This window comes from Chanodichthys erythropterus, chromosome 23 (assembly GCF_024489055.1).
Source record: "Chanodichthys erythropterus isolate Z2021 chromosome 23, ASM2448905v1, whole genome shotgun sequence".
In the NCBI taxonomy this organism is placed as follows: Eukaryota; Metazoa; Chordata; class Actinopteri; order Cypriniformes; family Xenocyprididae; genus Chanodichthys; species Chanodichthys erythropterus.
In genome coordinates, this window is record NC_090243.1 from 1,605,931 (window position 1) to 1,628,353 (window position 22,423).

Genomic DNA, 22,423 nt, shown 5'->3' on the forward strand with positions numbered 1-22,423 from the left:
TGTGCATATTAAAGTGAGGCTGAAGTGAGTCATAGAATATTTTATTCATATTTCCTCGAATTATCTTGTCTTTCAGTTCTTGAAAAAATTAGCTTTTTACAACCAATACTGTATAACTTTGTATTTTTGGCAATCAAGTTATTCAGTGTTAATCTTAAGTGATAAATACAAAAATTCAGATGAGCAGGGAAAAAAAAAAAACACCAAAATAAAAAGTGCAAGTAGTTTTTGCTTAACTCCAGAATGAGCTGAATATTAAGATATCTCGAACTCTTCTTGGCATCTATGCGTTTCACAAGCTGCCTGTTAACGTGATTTATGCACGTTATTGTTGCTTCCTGTGTCTGTTAAGAACATGTAAACATAACACAACACGATGGCAACCAAAGTTATTCTGACTTTAAGAGTCTAAGTGCTCTAATTTTAAAACTGTTTTTTGAACTCTTTAAATGAGGTTCTACACAAAATAACAGTCATGGCAGTAAAAATCAAAACCAGTATGGGAAACTTCTACTGTCACAATTTGTCCATTTATAAGTACCAATGCTTTTAAAAAAGACAGTCTCTAACAATATAAATTCAACTAAGAACTTACAGTAGGTTGACCATAATCTCATTTTCCTTACTATACTCACAACACATTCTTTTGAATTAAAATTCTCTAAAATTATTGTTGTAAACTCTTTAGTATTTTTTTTTTAAACATTGACAATGTAAATCAACGCAACAGTGCATAATACAAAAAAAAAAAAAAAAAAAAATCACGGTTAAGTAAAAAGGCAGTAAGGTTTTTCTTTTCCTTTCTGAACCAGTGTTAATCATCACAGCATTTCCTGACAGGCAGATGTTCGTTCTGTGATTCATTTGGGGGGGAAAAACCTGAGCACTTCTGCTTGCAATTTGATCTTGGTAGATTGCTGTAAATTCCCTTCACCTTTTCATTCATTGGATGACCAACAGATCATATCAGAAACAAAACATCATGCCACTTTGTAGATCAGATTTGTTCTCTGATGTCTCTAAAGTTAGGTCATTGTGATATCCTGTTGAATGTGCTGGTGTTGAACGGTCCTCCTGACAGGGACGTTGTAATGGCGATCGTCCTCTGTGACGATACACACGCAGGGCCACTCCTGCTTGTGGTCATCTGGGTAATGTGACACAAACTCCTCTGTGTCAGTCATGTACAGACGAAAGGCTTGAATGGTGTACTTTAAGGCATAGCCCAATAGAAACATCTCTACCTACAACACACAAAGCAAACCAGTTTAGCTTAGTGTATTTTTTGCCAGGATATAAATAGGGGTTAGTTCACCCAAAAATTAAGAAATCTGTCATTAATTACTCACCCTCATGTTGTTCCACACCCGTAAGACCTTCATTCATCTTCGGAACACAAATTAAGAAATTTTTGATAAAATCAGATGGCTCAGTGAGGCCTGCATTGCCAGCAAGACAATTCACACTTTCAAATGCCCAGAAAGCTACTAAAGACGTATTTAAAACAGTTCATGTGACTACAGTGGTACCTTAATGTTATGAAGCGACGAGAATAATTTTTGTGCACCAAAAAACAAAATAGCGAGTAGTAATTGGCGATTTCAAAACACTGCTTCATGAAGGTTCAAAGCTTTAAGAATCGTTTGTTTCGAATCAGTGGTTCGGAGCGTGTATCAAACTGCCAAAGTCACGCCCCCCAGTGGTGAACCATTGAAGTTTTGAAATGTTTCGAAACACTTATGACGTAACGAAGCCTTGTTTACTGAAATCACGTGACGAAACGTGATTCAAAACAAAAGATTCGTGAAGCTTCATGAAGCAGTGTTTTGAAATCGTCTATCACTAGATATTGTTGAATATCTTGTTTTAATTTGTTTTTTTGGTCCACAAAAATTATTCTTGTTGCTTCATACCATTAAAGTTGAACCACTGTAGTCACATGAACTGTTTTAAATATGTCTTTAGTAGCTTTCTGGACATTTGAAAGTGTTAATTATATTGCTGTCAATGCAGGCCTCACTGAGCCATCGGATTTGATCAAAAATATCTTAATTTGGGTTTCGAAGATGAACGAAGGTCTTACTGGTGTGAAACGACATGAAGGTGAGTAATTAATGAGAGAAATTAAATTTTTGGGTGAACCAACCCTTTAAGTAAAAGTCTTAACATTGAAGAATAGAAAGACTGAGCTGTAAGTAAGTTTGTCAGTGTCACCGTTACTTGCCTGTTCTACCCCTCCACTGAAGCCGATCTGGCTCAGGTGATTGGCCAGGAGGGTTTTGGGGTTTTCTGATGTGTCGCGGGCAAAAAGAAGCCAGCAGAACACAGGCACTTCTTGATCTGCCACCATTTTTTGATGAAGATCAATGGCTTTGGCCAGCATCAGAAACTTGAGTGCTTCCAAGAGACCATACTCCTCCTCTCCACCCTGAAACACATGCTCACACACATTCTGCTTCTCCTCTGGGCTCTCGCATGCCACTGCTGCCTGCCACTAAATAAACAAGGAAGACACAAATACAAGACAAATTATTATAACAATGTTTGTATCTGATTAACCACGCAAAGTGCATGTATAAAAAGTATTTCTTTAAAAAAAAAAATCGTACTGCCCCCTGTCTATTTTTTAATTAAAAATAACTGCATGTCTTTTTCTCGCAGGAATAACATTTATAAGTCCCCAACACAGCCAAAGTTAGTGTGTCTGAATATAACAAAAGGGGAAGAGGAACTAGACAGCTAGTTTTGTTATATACAGTGCATCCGGAAAGCACAGTGCTTCACTTTTTCCACATTTTATTATTACCGCCTTATTCCAAAATGGATTAAATTCATTATTTTCCTCAAAATTCTACATACAATACCCCATAATGACAATGTGAAAGAAGTTTGTTTGAAATCTTTGCAAATTTATAAAAAAAATTTTAAAAAAAAATCACATGTACATAAGTATTTACAGCCTTTGCCATGACAAACAAAATTGAGCCCAGGTGATGCATCCTTGAGATGTTTCTACAACTTGATTGGAGTCGACCTGTGGTAAATTCAGTTGAACGGACATGATTTGGAAAGGCACACACCTGTCTATATAAGGTCCCACAGTTAAAGATGGCAGATGGAGCAATAATAACTGACATGATCCATGATTACATGATATTTTTAGTGATATTTGTAAATTGTCTTTCTAAATGTTTCGTTAGCATGTTGCTAATGTACTGTTAAATGTGGTTAAAGTTACCATCGTTTCTTACTGTATTCACGGAGATGAGCTATTTTCGCTATTTTCATTATTAAACACTTGCAGTCTGTATAATGCATGAACAATTTCATTCTTTATAAATCGCTCCAACAGTGTAGCATTAGCCGCTAGCCACAGAGCACAGCCTCAAATTCATTCAGAATCAAATGTAAACAATATAACAGTATACAATACTCACATAATCCGACTCATGCATGCCGCATGCATGACGAACACTTTGTAAAGATCCATTTGAGGGTTATATCAGCTGTGTGAACTTTGTTTATGCACTGTTCAAGGCAAGCGCGAGCTCCGTGGGCATGGAGCACGAGAATTAAAGGGCCAGTAGCCCTGAATCGGCTCATTTCTAATTATGCACCAAAATAGGCAGTTAAAAAAATGAATTTGAAATAATCTATGGGGTATTTTGAGCTGTAACTTCACATACACATTCAGGAGACACCTTAGACTTATATTACATCTTTTTAAAAAAAAGTTCTAGGGCACCTTTAACAGTGCATGGTCAGAGTACAAACCAAGCCATGAAGTCCAAGGAATTGTCTAGACCTCCAAGATCGAGGCACAAATCTGCTCAGTTTTGAGTGTCATGGCAAAGGCTTTGAATACTTATGTACATGTGATTTTTTATTTTTATTTTTTAATAAATTTACAAATATTCAAACAAACTTCTTTCACATTGTCTTTCACATAATGAATTTAATCCATTTTGTAATACGGCGTTGTAATAATAACATAACAAAATGTGGAAAAAGTGAAGTGTTGTGAATACTTTCTGAAAGCACTGTATATATCTAACCTTAAAACATTAAGCTGAAATATCAAGGCATCTAAATTTGCTTTTACCTAGTACAGAGAATTATACATATACACTAAGCTTGGGTGTCGATTAGGAGACACCCCAGGATAACTTAAGTCAGGTGCGTAGGGGAATTTGTCTGTGTACTCAACACACTACTCTACAGCAGTGAAACATGGACCCTTTATTCACATTAAGAAAGCAGAATCAATGTCTTCCATCTACACTACGCAATCTAAGAAGGATTTTGAGCATCATTGGAACACATTCCAAAAAAATGTTCTTGTGCAGGTGGGGATACCTAGTATGCTTGCCTTGCTCACCCAGACACATCTGAATCCCCAGACACCTGCTGTACAGTGAACTTGCCACTGGCTCCAGGGCCAGCAGGAAGGCCTATACTTTGCTACAAATGTGTGCAAACAAGACCTGAAGGTAAGCAACATCAATCCAGAAGACTTGGAAGATGCAGCCATAGATCATGATAGATGGAGGCTTGCCATCAAATTAAGCATCAAAATTTCAGAATAGAGGAGAGAGCCCCAGTGGAAAGAGAGGTGGGAGTGCAAATGACAGAGAGCAGACCCAACATCCACAGGGACAGGCTTGATCTACACTTGCAGTAATTGCAACAGAATATGTCTTTCAAGAATTGGTCTCTATAGTCACGTCAGGCACTGTAACTCAACAAATAACTAGTGACCTCAAAGTGCAGATTTCAGTGTCTTTTGAGAGGATGCCAATGGATTTAAATATATATGCTTGAATGTAATGTTTTTTTACTAAAAAACAGAGATTTACCTTCTTTTTAAGGAGATCCAAATAGTATTTCAATCTCTCCACAGAGTTCTCCTTCTCACTTGCCCACTTGCATTCTGGGGGAAACACCCATCCACCAATCAAATGTTCCTGAGCTTCAATCGTCTCTGGCAACTGTGAGAAAAACCAGCAGCTGTTAATCTGAGCTAGAAAGCATCACATACAGTGTTATATTATAAACCCTAGCCCTAGGCCATATGTAATCTAAAACTATTTAAAACATAAAGTATGTTTTTAGTTAGAGGAATAATATGTATTTTTTGACGCTAAAGGTATTCATAACAAAGGCGTAACTCATGGGAGATGTCATTTTCACCTCACAGCCGGTGGAAAATAATCTGTGATGAGTGCTGTGGGAGCAGAACGAGCCCACTGGAGCGATTGCTAATGAGAGACGAGTGTGACACATGGCTTATTAAGCCACAGTCGCAGCTTCCGCTTCTTCCGGTCAAGCGTATGTGAGGCAATGCAGCGCTGTTTGTCATTTTAAAATACATTTGAGTGTGTTGATAAAAATGATGCTGAACTGTTACTCTGTGTGCTCGCTCAGCGACTGCTATGCACACTGCAGTAATCTAGATCAATATTAGAATTTCATATTAATAAATGCTGGATGGCTTGTATTGCTAAATGGCATGCAATTAATTTTAAAACATTGTATGACAGAGAAAATGCTGTATTACTGTTACTAAAAATAAAGCTGCATCTGATTATGATATGTTAGTCACTTGACAAAATAATGCTTTTCTCTGAGGCATGGTAAAAACATGGTCCTCCCGAAAAAAAAAAAAAAAACAAGATTCAAACAATAAGACTAAACATGTTTAGCTATATAACAATGATTAGTTTTCTGTCGACAAATGTATCCAAACGGTTGTTCCCATGTGTAATAAAATATAATATATTAAAGTATCTTTGGTGTTTCCATTGTTTGTACGAAATCGAGGGTAACGCAGGTATGAGCTCATTGATAGGTGACGCACGGACACGGATTTCTCTGGATTTAAACATTCTAGGAAACATCTGGGATAATGTTAAGTACACAAGTCAACAAAATATATAACACTGTTCTAGTGGTTTTTGGATATTTTAATCCAAAAATCTTACATATTGTGCTTTTAAAAGGAAAGTTTGCCGATTTTCAACCAGCTTTGTATTTTTATAATGTCGGTAGTAACATGGTATGAGCAATGTGTGCTCTTTCTCAGTGTTATCTGCACCCACATCTCCTGGTTTATTTGTCAGATAAAGTCTGCCAGATGACACGTTTTGACACATTTAACACCTCCAGGGCTTTTGTTAGTTTTAATCTACAGATTGTACATTTGCATTTTTGTATTCACGCCAATAGACATTTAGATCAAGCCCAGAGCATTATGGGTGTTGAAGCCTCCCTAATATTTGTTAACACCACAGCATGTTTTCTCTGATTTCTTTAGTTATGTAGTACTGATCTAAAGAAAAAAAAATCATCTTCTACTACATAGATAGCCAAGTTCTTGCCAACAATGAGTTACCCCTTTAAAGGATTAGTCCACTTTCAAATAAAATTTTCCTGATAATTTACTCACCCCCATGTCGTCCAAGATGTTCATGTCTTTCTTTTGTCAGTTGAAAAGAAATAAAGGTTTTTGATGAAAACATTCCAGGATTATTCTCCTTATAGTGGACTTCAATGGCCTCCAAACGATTGAAGGTCAAAATTACAGTTTCAGTGCAGCTTCAAAGGGCTTTAAACGATACCAGACGAGCACTAAGGGTCTTATCTAGCGAAATGATTGGTCATTTTTGAAAAAAATACAACTGTATATGCTTTATAAACACAAATGATCGCCTTGCACGTGATTCCGCTTTCCGTATTCTTCAAAAAAGCTTACGCTGTACGAACGCGGCACCAATTTCCTTTTTTCCATAAGTAGAACAGGGAAGGCGTAGGACATACAGTGTAAGCTTTTTGAAGAATACGGAAAGCAGAAGCACATGCAAGGCGATCATTTGTGTTTATAAAGCATATACAGTTGTATTTTTCGCTAAAGACCACCCTTATTCCTCGCCTGTTATCGTTTAAAGCCCTTTGAAGCTGCACTGAAACTGTAATTTTGATCTTCAACAGTCTGGAGGCCACTGAAGTCCATTATAAGGAGAATAATCCTGGAATGTTTTCATCAAAAACCTTAATTTCTTTTCGACTGAAGAAAGAAAGACATGAACATCTTAGATGACATGGGGGTGAGTAAATTATCAGGAAAATTTTATTTGAAAGTGGACTAATCCTTTAATGCAAAATTATGGCATCTACCCTGACTGAGCTCTAGAAAGGTCTCCTCACCAAAAGAAAGCCTTCATCCTCTATCCAGGTGGGCATGTTTGTGCTGGTTGCCAGCACCTGGTACAGCGTGGCACGGAGGGCACAGTAATTATCCCCTCTGACTCTTCTCAGACCACTGAAGCTATGGGACATCTCACTATAGCCCTGAAACAAACACACAGAAGTAAGTCAGACTTCTACAACAAGCACAGACAGGTCAAACTAGAGTACAGTGGCCCCAAAAAGCATTTGGACACTTTAAGCACACTTAAAACTTAAAGCAAAATACCAACCCAAATTACATTTATTAAAAAAAATAATAATAAAAATTATATATATATACTTTAAGCATGTTGACATTTCACAAAAAAACAAAGTTTGTTCACCTTTCTGATGAGAGTGCTTTTGGATGTGTTCCCCTTCCATTCTTGCTCACTGTAGGCCAGTATGTCCACAGCTGGTGCTAAGCTACATCTGGTTTCTACACCAGGAACTAGACAAGAAGAAAAACAAATAAATATCCAATGAGATGGATGCAGAAAACCTTTGGACTAGTATCTTTCAAAAAAAAAAAAAAAGGACAACAGGGCCCAGTCACATTTTCACAATAATATGATTATCTCTAATACTTTTCCTTAACTGTAATGTTAGTGGCTGGTGGATGCATTTAATGACTGATATTGCCATGGCAGATATATACTGTGACATAAACAAATCTTTAATACTTGTGAGCTCGAGCAGTGGTTTGGATGGCTTGTTATTGCTGGCTTCCATTTCAATCTCCTCAGCTCCCAGATACAGGTCTGCACTCCTGCAACAGAAAGAGGAACTATAATGCATATGATATTCACAATGATAAGCAGTCATGTGGAGTCTAGTTGGAAGATCTATATTAAAGTTCAACATGTACAACTCACATCCAGATGATAATGATTCATCATGAAGGGCAAGTTTATCTGTCTGGATCTAAAGAAGCTTTGTCATTATTTTTCAGTCCTTTTACATCAGTTGTTCACATAATGTACATGAAAGTCCCTCATGCACTATTATAAATCGGATAGCTCAAGATATCTTTATGTTGACTGGTCATTACAAAATTTCATCTGTTTTAAAACACAACAAGTTATAGCTGTTGCTCAAAACACCTGTTTATATAATAGAGTCTGATTACTAACTTTAGTTAAACACATGAGGGACCATATCTTTTAATTTTTAAATGTAAATTTTTAATGAAAAGTGTTTGCGTATTTAAAAAAACAACAACTTATGTATCTATATATACATACACATACATTACATATATATTTACATTTTATGTAAGTATGTAGACTATACTCACAATACTGCATGGTCTAGTCTTCATTCATTTGTCTAATTAACAATTGATTCTGATGTCCAAATGCTTTTTGACAATCTGCTTTCATATTGCTGGAAAACCTGAATGAAAGAGTGACATACTCATCCAGTGGCTCTTGCAATTCCTCCAGGCTTTCTTCTGTCTCTTTTGGAGGTATAAGCTTCATCTCTACAAAGCCACTGCTAAAAATGATCTCTTCTTTTTGGGTGTCGGAAGTGTCTTCTTTTCCTTCATTTTCCTGGGCCACACTAGCTTCCTTTTCCTGTATTTCCTTTTCCTCTTCTGTTTGTTGAGGTCCAGTCTCTGCAACACCTTTTACAACTTCCTCCAGTAATTTTGCATCACTCACCACAGCAACCTCACCTTTGGCCTCAGTGTCTTCTACAGCCACAGAATCACTGTTAATGGGAAATGGTTGAGTGGTTATTGGGCAATTTTGACAATTTGGTGTCTCTTTTTTAAAAACATTACATGCAGGTTTTATACATATATTATAAATTGCATTTTCTTTTTATATATATATATTTTTTTATTATTTTATACTTTTTAAGGCCATAAACTACATTAAGACCTAAAATATTGCAAATATCTGTTTGTATAGATATGTACTATCCTTCAAAAGTTTGGGATCTAAGGTTTTTTTAATGTCTCATATGTTCATCAAGTCTGCATTTATTTGATCAAAAATACAGTAAAACAGTGAAATATTATTGCTATAATTTAAAACAATGGTTTTCATATTAAAATATTTTAATGTTTGATGATTCTTCAGAAATTATTCTAATATGCTGATTTGATGCTGAAGAAACATTTCTTTACCAACGTATATTGCCAAAAGTATTGGGACACCCCTCCAAATCATTGAATTCAGGTGTTCCAATCACCTCCATGGCCACAGGTGTATAAAATCAAGCACCTAGGCATGCAGACTGCTTCTACAAACATTTGTGAAAGAATGGGTCGCTTTCAGGCGCTCAGTGAATTCAAGTGTGGTACCAGTATAGGTTGCCACCTGTGTAATAACTCTTCACTACTAAATATTCCATGGTCAACTGTTAGTGGTATTATAACAAAGTGTAAGCTATTGGGAACAACAGCAACTCAGCCACGAAGTGGTAGGCCATGTAAAATCACAGAGCAATAGCTACAGTCAATAGTCAATAGCTACAGACCTCCAAACTTCGTGTGGCCTTCAGATTAGCTCAAGAACAGTGCGTAGAGAGCTTCATGGAATGGGTTTCCATGGCTGAGCAGCTTCATCCAAGCCTTACATCACCAAGTGCAATGCAAAGAGTCGGATGCAGTGGTTTAAAGCACGCTGCCACTGGACCCTAGAGCAGTGGAGACGTGTTTTCTGGAGTGACGAATCACGCTTCTCTATCTGGCAATCCGATAGATGAGTCTGGGTTTGGCGGTTGCCAGGAGAACAGTACTTGCCTGACTGCATTGTGCCAAGTGTAAAGTTTGGTGGAGGGGGGAATATGGTGTGGGGTTGTTTTTCAGGGGTTGGGTTTGGCCCCTTAGTTCCAGTGAAAGGAACTCTTAATGCTTCAGCATACCAAGACATTTTGGACAATTTCGGACAATTTCATGCTCCAAACTTTGTGGGAACAGTTTGGGGATGGCCCCTTCCTGTTCCAACATGACTGCGCACCAGTGCACAAAGCAAGGTCCATAAAGACATGGATGAGCGAGTTTGATGTGGAGGAACTTGACTGGCCTGCACAGAGTCCTGACCTCAACCCCATAGGACACATTTGGGATGAATTAGAGCGGAGACTGTGAGCCAGGCCTTCTTGCCAACATCACTGCCTGACCTCACAAATGTGCTTCTAGAAGAATGGTCAAAAATTCCCATTAACACACTCCTAAACCTTGTGGAAAGACTTCCCATAAGAGTCGAAGCTGTTATAGCTGCAAAGGGTGGGCAAACTCCATATTAAAACCTACGGATTAAGAATGGGATGTTATTAAAGTTCATGTGCATGGAAAGGCAGGCATCCCAAAACTTTTGGCAATATAGTGTGTATATATATATATATATATATATATATATATATATATATATATATATATATATATATATATATATATATATATATATAATATTATTGTATGTATATATATATATATATATATATATATATATATATATATATATATATATATATATATATTATTGTATGTGATTATTTATATATATACATACCTAAGGAACTATTCCAACTGTCTAAATATGACCATTTCATAGCCTTAAACTAAGTCAAAGTTCACTAAAATCTACAATCACAAAAAACATGTTCCCAAAATAAGAATGAAAGGAATGCTGTTCAGACAGCAATTGTTCTGAGGAATTAAAAAAAAACAACTGATAAACACTGCTTAGACCTGATACATCATGTAGCCTAATCACATATTAAAAGACAAAGTCATGAATATAACAAATTTATGGTGTTAAAATAAACAGTGACTCATTTAAGTAGACAAAAGTCTGATTTCTGCAAGTAATGTTGACACAATATCGTTACACTAATCTAAGTGTTTGTACTAAATTGTAAGTTGTGTGGCTTGACGTGACAAACTGTCAATTCATCATTGGTATTATGACTGGTGTGATTATACTACAAACTAATAACTACATTTAGTCACCGAACACATTTATGAACTCATGAGAGTTTTGCGCCACCTAATGGTAATAATAGTGTACAGCAGGAAGTACTAACCTCATTGGCTCAGGGGCTCTGGTTTTCTGAATAGGGCTTGATGGTACTGAGGCACATGTGGAGTCCAGGCCATTCTGAGTTGGTTCTGTAGCCTCATGCTCTTGCTCTGCAACCTTTTCACTCTTTTCTAGATCTGTCATAATGTCTGTGACTTCAGGTTTGTTCACCTCAATAGTGCTGTAACAGAATAGAGAGAGTTAGAATCCACATATGAACCAGGGTTACAGAGTGCAACATTCGGGTTCCAGAAGTAAAAACTCCATTCATTTTTTTCCATAGGGAGCTGCAAGGTTGTTAATTGATAATATTTACTTCTGTTGAAGCTGTCAGCCCGCATTATTTCAACTTAGTTTTAAAATAATAGTGGAATTTGTGGTGAAAAACTACACTACCCATGATTCTGTACAGAAACTTCCACCAATCAGAGAAACAAGTAAAATGTGCCAAAAGATCTCTTAAGCCCCGCCCACTCGTATATAATAAACATTTTTAAATGCATCATTTTATATTTCTCAATTTTTTTATTTGATAATGCTGTTTGCAATGCTTCATGGGATTGTAGTTCATTCTTTCCCTAAGACGTTAAGTACACTGTCTTATACTTTTGTATTTTTGTCTGATTTTCCAAACTTTTATGCTTCCAATCAAAGTTGGTATTTTATTTTATTTATTTCTTAATGAATTAATTACCTTTCAGTTTGTGTAGAGGGCTTAGATGGCAGTTGCTCTTGACTCTCAGTTTCCAAGTCTTCCTCATTTGGTTTCTGGACTATGTCTTCTTCTTGAGGCAGCTCTTCCACAACTTTGACATCAGCATTTCTTTCATTCTCAGAGTCCTTTACTAGCCCGTTTTCAATGCCAGGAGCGAGTGCATTGGTAATATCTGGAGATGAAACTTCCTGCGAATGTTCCTGAGTTTGAGAGGCTTCAGATGTTTCCTCCTCCTGTTCTGCCATCTCAGAATGGGTTTCCTCTGAACATTTCTCCTCCACTTCAGCTGTTGGCTCAGTGATGGGTTCCTCAGCAGTCACTTCAGCTACGCTTTTCTCAGTAACATCCGACTCATTAGACTGAGCTAAAACACGTGAGTCATGCTCTGTGCTGCTGTTGTCCATCAAAGAAACATCCCCAGTGTCATTGAGACCAGCTTTTTCATGTGTAACGTCAGTGGTGTCATTCAGAGACAGTCCCTCAGTTTGGATAATTTCCTTCTCATCTGCAATCTTCTCCATATGCGTTTCTGGCTCTGGTTCGGAGAAGTCCTTTTCAGCTTCTACCAGAGTAAGCGCAGGTACCTCCTGAACAGGTGCTTCCTCAACAGGTGTCTCCTCAGCAGGTGCAACTGTTGAGTCTGAACTGGTTGCGGTAGCACCTGCATCATCTGTCAAAGCAGCTGCAAACTTTTCAGTTGATCCATGCTGAGCCTCTATCTCCCCTTTCACTGAGGCAACAATCTCAGCAGGTGCTTCGACTCTGTCTTGAGGTGCTTCTGAGACTTCAGCTGCAATGTTTTGGATTTCTTCAGTAACTTCAGTCTTTGTTTTTGGCGTTTCTTTATCTAAGATTATAATTTCTGTTGGAGCCGTTTCAGGTGAAACATTGTCATTAACTTCAGCAGCAAGTGAGACTTCGGTGTGCAACACTGATATCGTTGTAGAGTAAGAGCTCTGTGCTTTAAGAATTTGAGCCTCTGCATTTGGCTGCTTGGTTACAATCATTTCATCCAGCTGTTGTTTTGTTACTTCTTCATGCCTGTTGATTTGAAATGCATTTAAGTCAAATGTGGATGTTATGGAAAAACATGAAAAACAGGATTTACTAGTTACTACTCAAACGTTCACAACACAAAGCTCTCTTCAGACCATTTATTAAAAATAAGTTAAAAAAACGAGCCACAAAAGTAAAAAAAAAACAAACTGTAATTGTTGCAAATACTGACTAATATTATGAGGACATAACCACGAGACTTGTGTATTTACATGTACATGTTTTCATTTGTTTTGGCTGGAAATTTTTCTGGGACCTGGAAACCCTGGCCATCACTATAGAGATAATGGCTTGTATTTTGAAAAACACCTATCAGGAGTTGGTTCACGTAATTTATGTTTCAAGCTTTAGAAGGAAGCGCTACTTTGTTTACAGCCTTAACCAAGGAAATGCTATATCACTGCTGTTCCATAAGCTTAACCTGTCAGAAAGTGAATTTGCATTTTCACATTTTCATTCAGTCTGTTTGCTGTTTTTTTGTTTTGCACAGGTGAGTCTTATGTAGCATCATTTCAAAGGGCTAAAGTCAAACAATGCATTTTTTTTTTTTTTTTTGCTTTAAATCTGGAAATTATACAATCTAATTTAAAGCAACTGCTCAAGCTACATGTATATAACATCTTTGTGTGGATTGTGATTGAAATGCAGTGGTTGCCTCTAATTTATAACTGCATTCACACGGGGCGTTGGCGCTTGATGGAAGGCGTTTCTGAAGCTTGTGCTGATGTGACCGTGATAGTGATAACAGTCAATCACATTACTTTCCAGTGTTGCATGAAAGCAATTGGCTAGCGTCTGTGCTAGGGTATTTGCATAAGGCGATCTGATTGGCTGACACCTGTGTTGGCGCTTGAAAAGTTGAAAATTTTTCATCTCCTGCCACAAGCAACGCAAGTGCTCATATGCAACGGAACCCACAATTCAGTTCCACAACTCATTATGTAACCCATTCAAAGTAAATGAGAAGCATTAACGCCCGTGTGAATACATCATAAGAGAGCAAATAAACAAAAATAAATTTGCTTAAATAAAAAAAATAATAAAAAAAAAAATCGGCAAACGGAATCAGCCATAAATTAAAGGGTGAGTTCACCCAAAAATGAAATTTCTGTCATTAAGTACTCACCCTCATGTTATTCCACACCCATAAGACCTTCGTTCATCTTCAGAACACAAATTAAGATATTTTTGATGAAATCCGAGGGTATCAAATCCACACATATGCAGCAACATTGTTGCACCTTTTGACATCCAAAAAGGTAGTTAAAACATGGTTAAAATAGTCAATGTGACTACAGTGGTTTAACCTTAATGTTATGAAGTGACGAGAATACTTTTTGTGCACAAAAACAACAAAAATAACGACTTTATTCAACAATTTGAACCGTTGTCATACATAGTGAACTCAGTGCAGAATTCCTTGTTTACATCCGAATGCCGGCTCATTATTTGCTGGATCCTGTATCAGCATCACATGCATGTGTCGTGCTGCTCACGTGTTCAGCTTCGGCCAATACAAAGTTGCGTTTAGACGTAAACAAGTTCACTACATATTACAACGGTTCAAATTGTTGAATAAAGTCGTTATTTTTGTTTTGTTTTTGCGCACAAAAAATATTCTCGTCGCTTCATAACATTAAGGTTAAACCACTGTAGTCACGTGGAATATTTTAACTTTCTGGACATCAAAAGTTGCAATGACATTGCTGCCTATGTGTGGATCAGATACCCTTGGATTTCTTCAAAAGTATCTTAATTTGTGTTCCGAAGAAGAATGAAGGTCTTACGGGTCGTTTACATGAGGGTGAGTAATTAATGACAAAATTTCATTTTGGGCTGAACTAACCCTTTAATAAAATAAGAGAAATTCAAGTTAAAAGGACAATTCTTAACTTTACCTGTGCTCCTCATCTGAAGTTGGACTGATCCCGACTTCTGTTCCTGCTTTAGTTGATGTCTTTGATTCAGAGCTGTGCAGTAAACCTTTAGTCTCATCCTCTGTATGGTCACATGGATTTTTTTGCCCACAACAGTCCAAACTGTTCCCCATGTTGGCACAAGATACAGGGATAGCTTTCAATGAATCTATTTTTCTTAGATTAAGTTCAGACTGAAGGATGTGCAGTTATCAAGTGCAAGCTGCTTCCACTTCCAGAGCGCTAGCCATATACAAATATTATTTCTCCAGATAAAATCTTATATGTTTCGTACCAATACATTTGAGCAGTGTCTGTAAATAAAGTACATCTGTAAGACTAGTCCAGCTACAGGAGCTGACCGTAAACTGCACTTCTAAGTGTCTGGTCATCTGTTCAAACCTGCAGATTAAAAACAAACAAAAAATCCAACATGAGTATTAAACATGCCATTTCTTAATGTAAAAATGTCAATATGTTTTGGTCAGCACATATTTACCACAGTTTCTGCCAAAGTGCCATAATAAATGTATTGTTATTACTGTAAACATGTTGTAACATGGTTTAACTCACTGTAGCTCTTTAACAAATACTTTTTTTTTAAATCCCTATGGGAAAAATACTTTCAAGAATTCACTTGTTTGCTTTGACTCTGGTTGTCCGAAATCACCCCCATTCCCTTTAGTGCACTATTTCAGGTGAGAAAAAGCACGTGAATTTCAAATGTCCAAAAACACATCTGGTCACATGTGAAACACATACTGTACTTTGCACATGCTAAACGTGGTTTTGGAACAGTAACCGTTCCCATGTGAAATCAATATGATCACATGCAAAACACATGGGAAATTCATGTGTGTTTTTCAAACTATTTATAGTGATGTCTGAAACCATATATAGTGGACACTACTGAGTGTACTCAATCCCATAATGCATCTAAATAACAAGTGAACAACAATGTACACTCAGCGCTCTGTGTCTCTCACAGGTTTTCATTTACTCATTCAGTGGACTAGTGGGCTAATGTAAAAAAATAGTAAATGAAGTCACTTTGTACTTTTAATGAATCAACTGAATGATTGATTCAAAGACAATGACAGAAAGTTTAAGTAACTGAACAAAACAGTAAATTAGTCTAAAATCTTTTTGGTGAATAGACTGAAGAGTTTTATGTAAGTGAAATGAACTACAACCCCTTAGGTACATTTTTGTTAGGGAGTTTCCATTTTTGGCTAAATATCGTTGACTGATTATACAATAAAATTACCCACGCATGAACAAAATTAAACTTAAAAACTAAAATACACAATATCACAAAATATTTCTCAAGTCACTCCATGTGCCAGAATGGCACTAAATATAAACATAAATAAGATTTTTAGTTCTTTAGCTGATTGATTACTTTAGCTACATCTATTTTCAGACGACCAGCTAAAATACACAAGTAGACTTTCAGTTTTACAGAGACTTTCATATATATGTTCAGTTTCACTATTATGTACCATACATTAATGTTAGTCCTTTGAGTTTTAGTGTGTTTGTACATTATTATACATGGTGAGTGAGGGTGTCTCGCGGCGCATGGCACAAGCGTCAGCACTCTGAATGTTGACACTGTTTACCAGAGATAATATTGCAACATTCAGAATTACGTGTAAATATAAAGCAATGTTACGTCAACAAACAGAGGCTAAAACTATTCTTTAATCAAACCGAATGTATTTAACGGAGATTTCCAAGCTCAGGGTTAATAAGAGGCACCATAAATCTGTAATGTGAACTGTCAACATCGTCAAATGGCTGTTAGCGAGATTAATCGATATTTCATATCAACAAAATCTGCATGGCAAGAACGTCAAAATATTCAATTATCATAATTCCTACCTAAATGTGAAGGTGTCTCCCTTGACTTGTCAAGACAACCATGTTTGCGTCCAGGAAGATCGACGTGTATTATGACTGTAGTTTCACTTTCCGTCTATATACTGCCACAGGAAACTCTGTGAACTTCATGGTCCGTAGACTCATAATATCGTCTTATTAATCAAGTAACTTCATTTTTAACCCTAACCAAAAGGGGAAAAATTCAAGTCAGAGATTTTTTATTCGCTCTTGTTCTTTATTTAAAGCACTTGAAGAAGGCATAGCATGGTCTCAGATTAAAGGAATGTAGTGAAATCTGATTCTAAAGGTCTCCATGTCCATTAGCGCGCATACACAACTATCTTGAACCTATTAACTCTGTCTGTCTGAACTAGGAAAGTTATGACAGCTGCTTTATCCACTCTTGTGAAAAGAAGTACACTTTAGCATACCTTTAAAACAGTTAGTACAGAATTAATGCTTTATTAGAATATACTTTAAAGGGATAGCTCACCCAAAAATGAAAATTCTGTAATCATTTACTCACCCACAATTTGTTCCAAACCTGTATGAATTTCTTTCTTCCGAAACAGTTGATGGACCCCACTGACTTCCATAGTATGGAGGGGGGGAAAAATAATATGGAAGTCAATGGGGTTCATCAGCAGTTTGGTTTTCTTCAAAATATCTTTGTTTGTGTTCAGCAGAAGAAAGAAATTCATACAGGTTTGGAACAAATTGAGGGTGAGTAAATGATGAGAGAATTTTAATTTAAGTGCAAACTGTATGTAATGTTTTCGGACACTTAAAGGGTTAGTTCACCCAAAAATGAAATTACTTACACTCATGTTGTTTCACACCCGTAAGACCTTCGTTAATCTTTGGAACACACATTTTAGTTGAAATCCGATGGCTCGGTGAGGCCTCCATAGGGAGCAATGTCACTTCCTCTGTCAAGATCCATTAATGTACTAAAAACTTATTTAGATCAGTTCATGTGAGTACAGTGGCTCAATATTAATATTATAAAATGACGAGAATACTTTTGGTGCGGCAAAAAAACAAAATAACGACTTATTTAGTGATGACTGATTTCAAAACAATGCTTCAGCATCAGAGCATAAATGAATCAGTGTATTGAATCATGATTCAGATTGCGGGTCAAACCGCCAATCTGCTGAAATCACGAGACTTTGGCGCTCCAAACTGCAGATTCGACACACAGATTCGTAATGCTCCGATGCTTCCTGAAGCAGTGTTTTGAAATCGGTCATCACTAAATAAGTCGTTATTTTGCCGCACCAAAAGTATTCTCGTCGCTTTAGAATATTAATATTGAGCCACTGTACTCACATGAACCGATTTAAATATGTTTTTAGTACCTTTATGGATCTTGACAGAGGAAGTGACATTACTCCCTATGGAGGCCTCACGGAGCCATCGGATTTCAACTAGAAAATCTTAATTTGTATTCCGAAGATTAACGAAGGTTTTACGGGTGTGAAATGACATGAGGGTAAGTAATAAATGACAGAATTTTCATTTTTGGGTGAACTAACCCTTTAATTGCCTGTTATTTGAAATTTAATGAAAATGCAATGAAAGTGAAATGAAAGTTTAAGATTTATATTAAATGCAATTAAAAGTTTTAACTTGAATGTTTTTTTAACCCACTTAAGTAGGAGTAAAGTTCATCTTTACATGCAACTTCGTAATTCTATTGTCTTTAAATATAGTTAAAGTGTACTGAAGAATATATAAAAGAAGAATTTACAGTATTAGAATAGAATCTAGTAAAAATAAAAATCAATACAATTGTAAAATCAAGTGCTTCACTAGTCTAGACATCAAAACAGGTGTACTTAAAAAAAAAGATTAAACAATGCTTTAAAATGTACTTTAAAGTAAAACTTAATTTGACATTACAAAGTGAAACAGTGATGAAAGCGCACTCTACATGCCTTTTATTTCATTAAAATTATCTGCAAAATTATCTTTTTTTTTAAAAAATATACTTTTGATGGGATGTATACAAGAGTGCACATTCAATACAATTAAGCAGACTTCTTTTTCACAAGGGCAGTCCACTTTCTGATAGATGAAAATTCAGAAAGTTGCATCTCAAAACAGAAATGCTGGTAGTTTATTCAAAATTCTGCTGGAATTCCCAGAGATAAAAATAACACATTAGAAACTGTGTGCTTACATCGTTACATAATATCCAGCACATGCTCCAAGCTTAAGTTACAGCTCAGTTGTGTTTATATAAATAGATCATATTTAACTAAATGGCTCACATTAACTTAAGAATAAATTACATAACCACTTGATTAATAAATTAATATACAGCTTTTATTTGGTGGTAAAAGTGAAACTCAATTAGGTTGCAGCTCAGTATGTACAGTGGTAATCACACATTTCAACAATCAAAGTTAATATATTCTATTATACAATGTGTTATATTATGCATGAAAATAAAGTTTGATAATACAAATAAATGGATGGAGGTACAAAGCAAAGACTGATTATCTGTTTTGAAAGAAACGGGTGCATTTGGATTCAATAACTGGCACAAGTGCACTTTATGTCATATCATTAATAGAAGTCAAGGGTAGTAAATGCAGTGTTGTTGTGCTACTAATCCAGCAAAATTGCAGTTCAGCAGAATCACATCACTTAAAAACAACTCCCTTAAGTACACTATCAATTTGAGTCAACTAATGCACAGGCTATTTTCTTTCCAAGAATTTGCTTGTTGTTTCCTGCCCACACAGGATGTTATTCAGACGGTCTGATGCAGTGTTCACCACAAACAGCCCTGGATCCACTTCAAGTGTCTGTGAGCTGCTGAATGTGAAGTTTTAGTTCTTCAGGAAGCCCCAGTTCTGTTACTAGGTCCAAGCAGCACTTCAGCAGCTGTTTGAGACTCTGTCTTGTAGAGAAAGAACCATGGGAAAGAATCCTTAGTGAATCTTCACTCACAACTCTGGTGTTCCCACAGCAGTCATTGTTCGTTCCATCTCTCCCACAACAGTCCCCATTGTTTGAGCATCTAGATTCTCCACCCTGGTTCGTTTGCTCCACATTTAGGTCCTCCATGTCATCTACCATCTCGGTCACACTAGGTAGAGGCTTTTGCTGGGCTTTTCTCATGGCCTCCACCAGCCCGTCCTCATGCGCCTCCAATCTCTGGAGCAGATCGTTAACAGACGCTAAAGCTGGGCTTCCAGGCAGCTGAGCCTGACACCAGCATCGCACGGCACTGTGAAAGAAGACATGGTCAAAAACAACAGAAGATTGGACAGAACTGATTTAGGATTTTGATGCAGGTAGAGTGGCACAAAAAGAGTCATTTTTACAATTAATTTGACCTGTATGGTCTCTTTAATATGAGTGAATATATCATGTCATGTCACTTCTTAAGCTCACACAGGTGTCCTAGCAGAGTAAACACAGGTGTAAACTTGACAACAGTATTATTTTAGTATTATTTTTTAGAGCTGCATGATTAATCATTGAAAGATCGCTATCTTATCCCTAAGAACCTTCAACCTTGTAGTATCATTATTTCTGTGTTACAATTATCCAAGTTATCACTAAAGTACTAAGATAAAAGTTTCTATTTCGGATCAAAACAGTAGCGATCAAATTAGACTAAATCACCTTTTGAAAGTAACTTTCATTCTTCAAATAAAAATTCAATTCAAATGTAACTTCAATTACATTGTTACAGCAGTAGTTGATGACAGATGAGTGTTAAAACATTTATTTTTGTCATTCAATCATACAGTCAAGAGTTTCATCAGCTAATGAAACAAGTATTTATGAGTATATTTTTAAATCAATATATATTTTAAGTCACTGAAATTAATTAATTATTTAAATTTAATGCAATTAATATTTTTGTCAAAACCTCTAGAAAATTACGTTTTGTTGTTTGACAATTGATTCTCAATTGATCCAGAATCATACAGCTCTATATTATTACAGTATTTATTAATATCCAAGTTAGCTTTCAATTATACATTTTCAATGTTCTTTTCACTTAAAGTTTTAGTAATTTTGTAGTTTTCATATATATATATATATATATATATATCTTTTTGTATCAGTTAGTTGCTAAGAGACCATTTCTAATATTTGTTTTTTGATTTTATATATATTTTATTTCCATTAAAGAAAAGACTTTAGTTAATAAAAAGAAAAAAGAAAGTTTTAGTTAATAATAACACTACTTGAAAACCAATAAGAACCCCAATAAGATTCTTATTTGAGCCATTTTTGTTCAAACAAATTCACTTTACTTTATGTTTTATTGTCTAATCTGACATTGACACTTTAGTTACAAAAATGACCTAAACAGAACACCTTAGGAATTGGTTCCCAAACACTGCCAAACATGGATCATACATTAACATTAGTAGTACTTTCTGTTTGCTTGTAATGTAGTTTAATCATATGCTCACACCATTTTAAGTATGGAGTCACGTGATTTTCCCTGTACAATATTTGTAAAGCATTTTTTTAAGATTGTAACTTACACCCACAAAAAAACTCTAAAATGCTGACAACCTATCTTATATAGTCTTTATAAGAATAAATGACTCTCATTGGTGAGTGTATGTTGCATGTATTTCTACTAAAAAGGCCCTAAAATGATGACAAATGAGATAAATGCACCTGCTTACCTCATGATTCCTTTGAGCTGACCGATGACTGTCATTTTAGTGACTCCTTCTCTGTATCCCATGTTGAAACCAGCCTGTAGTGACGCTTCTTTCCCTGCATCAATGCCATCTCTGAAACCATCCTGACAGAAAACCACACGGCAGTCGTTTCTAGACTGCGCTGCTTTCACTAGCTACACATCGTGATTGTTGCTTTTGTATGTCACCGGTGTTTTTAAAAACTCTTCTTACAATGAATGAACGATGTAACACTCATTTAGATTGGAAAACACAAATAAAAAACGATAAAACATTTCAGTACAAGCATGTTGTGAAAGGTTCATCGTTGATAAATGACTGTTCACGTACCTTTGCGCGTTTTTCCATGTTGTATTTCCATTCTTTGTTCTGCAGACTTATATCATCCACATCCTCGTCAAACACATCCTCACTAGACGCCAATGATTTCACCCACGACATGTTTGCAATCTACGAATCGTGACAGTTAATCTCACTGAGTGGGAACTCAACGTAAAAGGTGTCCAATGAGTAAAAGATGCTCGTTTCGGCCTCTGACAGGATTCACAAACCATATTCACTTCCACGTGGTCATGTGACTAACGTCATCAGAATGCATATGAAGCTGTTTTCTTCTTCTGGTCACTTCTGGGCGAATTTACACATCATATCGCCACCTGCTGGTCTGCCTGTGCAGTGCATGATTTTATTTAAAGTCCCCCTGAAATCAAAATGTAAGTTTTTTAGCTTTTAGTATGAATATGTTAGCCTTAAGGTTATGAATAAGCTGGTGTGTTCCAAAACAATGACAAAATTCGCATTTAGGAGATACAAGTATTCAAAACTTTCAGCCTCTCACTTCTGATCAAATCTTCTGTCCAATCAAATGCTCTCTAGAATCTGAAGTCCTGCCCCCTCCTACACTATCAA

At 36.3% G+C, this 22,423-nt stretch overlaps 2 protein-coding genes across 5 annotated transcripts; both read right to left on the bottom strand.

Annotated features, from left to right (window-relative positions):
- Window positions 1–34: 34 nt before the first annotated feature.
- On the bottom strand, window positions 35–21,982 carry LOC137013631 (enolase-phosphatase E1). 4 transcript variants are annotated; one of them, XM_067377571.1, is made up of 12 exons: window positions 21,845–21,982; window positions 15,241–15,347; window positions 14,928–15,068; window positions 11,953–13,014; window positions 11,263–11,439; window positions 8,641–8,937; window positions 7,908–7,993; window positions 7,569–7,675; window positions 7,204–7,347; window positions 4,857–4,988; window positions 2,225–2,494; window positions 35–1,244 (listed from the first exon to the last, which is right to left on the bottom strand). In XM_067377571.1, exons 2-12 carry the CDS (start codon window positions 15,246–15,248, stop codon window positions 1,026–1,028), a joined length of 2,643 nt encoding a protein of 880 aa, XP_067233672.1. In that variant the 5' UTR covers window positions 15,249–15,347; window positions 21,845–21,982; the 3' UTR covers window positions 35–1,025. The 4 variants fall into 4 exon arrangements, with proteins under 4 accessions (XP_067233672.1, XP_067233671.1, XP_067233670.1 ...); XM_067377570.1 differs by lacking the exon at window positions 21,845–21,982 and adding an exon at window positions 16,830–17,051; XM_067377569.1 differs by having other exon boundaries at window positions 14,928–15,347.
- Window positions 19,638–21,955, bottom strand: otulina (OTU deubiquitinase with linear linkage specificity a). Its single transcript, XM_067378726.1, has 3 exons — window positions 21,845–21,955; window positions 21,497–21,618; window positions 19,638–20,070 (listed from the first exon to the last, which is right to left on the bottom strand). The coding sequence occupies exons 1-3, from the start codon at window positions 21,953–21,955 to the stop codon at window positions 19,638–19,640; spliced, it is 666 nt and encodes a 221-aa protein (XP_067234827.1).
- Window positions 21,983–22,423: the final 441 nt, after the last annotated feature.

Excerpts from the sequence above, each read along its gene's own strand:
- LOC137013631 (XM_067377569.1), bottom strand. The coding sequence starts at position 15,079 with ATGGGGAACAGTTTGGACTGTTGTGGGCAAAAAAATCCATGTGACCAT. Across the intron at positions 8,938-11,262 it reads AGAGCCCCTGAGCCAATGAG|TGATTCTGTGGCTGTAGAAG; the intron begins GTTAGTACTTCC and ends TCCCATTAACAG. Across the intron at positions 4,989-7,203 it reads AGGATGAAGGCTTTCTTTTG|TTGCCAGAGACGATTGAAGC; the intron begins GTGAGGAGACCT and ends TTTTTCTCACAG.
- otulina (XM_067378726.1), bottom strand. The coding sequence starts at position 21,955 with ATGTCGTGGGTGAAATCATTGGCGTCTAGTGAGGATGTGTTTGACGAG. Across the intron at positions 21,619-21,844 it reads ACATGGAAAAACGCGCAAAG|GATGGTTTCAGAGATGGCAT; the intron begins GTACGTGAACAG and ends GTTTTCTGTCAG. Across the intron at positions 20,071-21,496 it reads CAGCTCAAAGGAATCATGAG|TGCCGTGCGATGCTGGTGTC; the intron begins GTAAGCAGGTGC and ends CTTCTTTCACAG.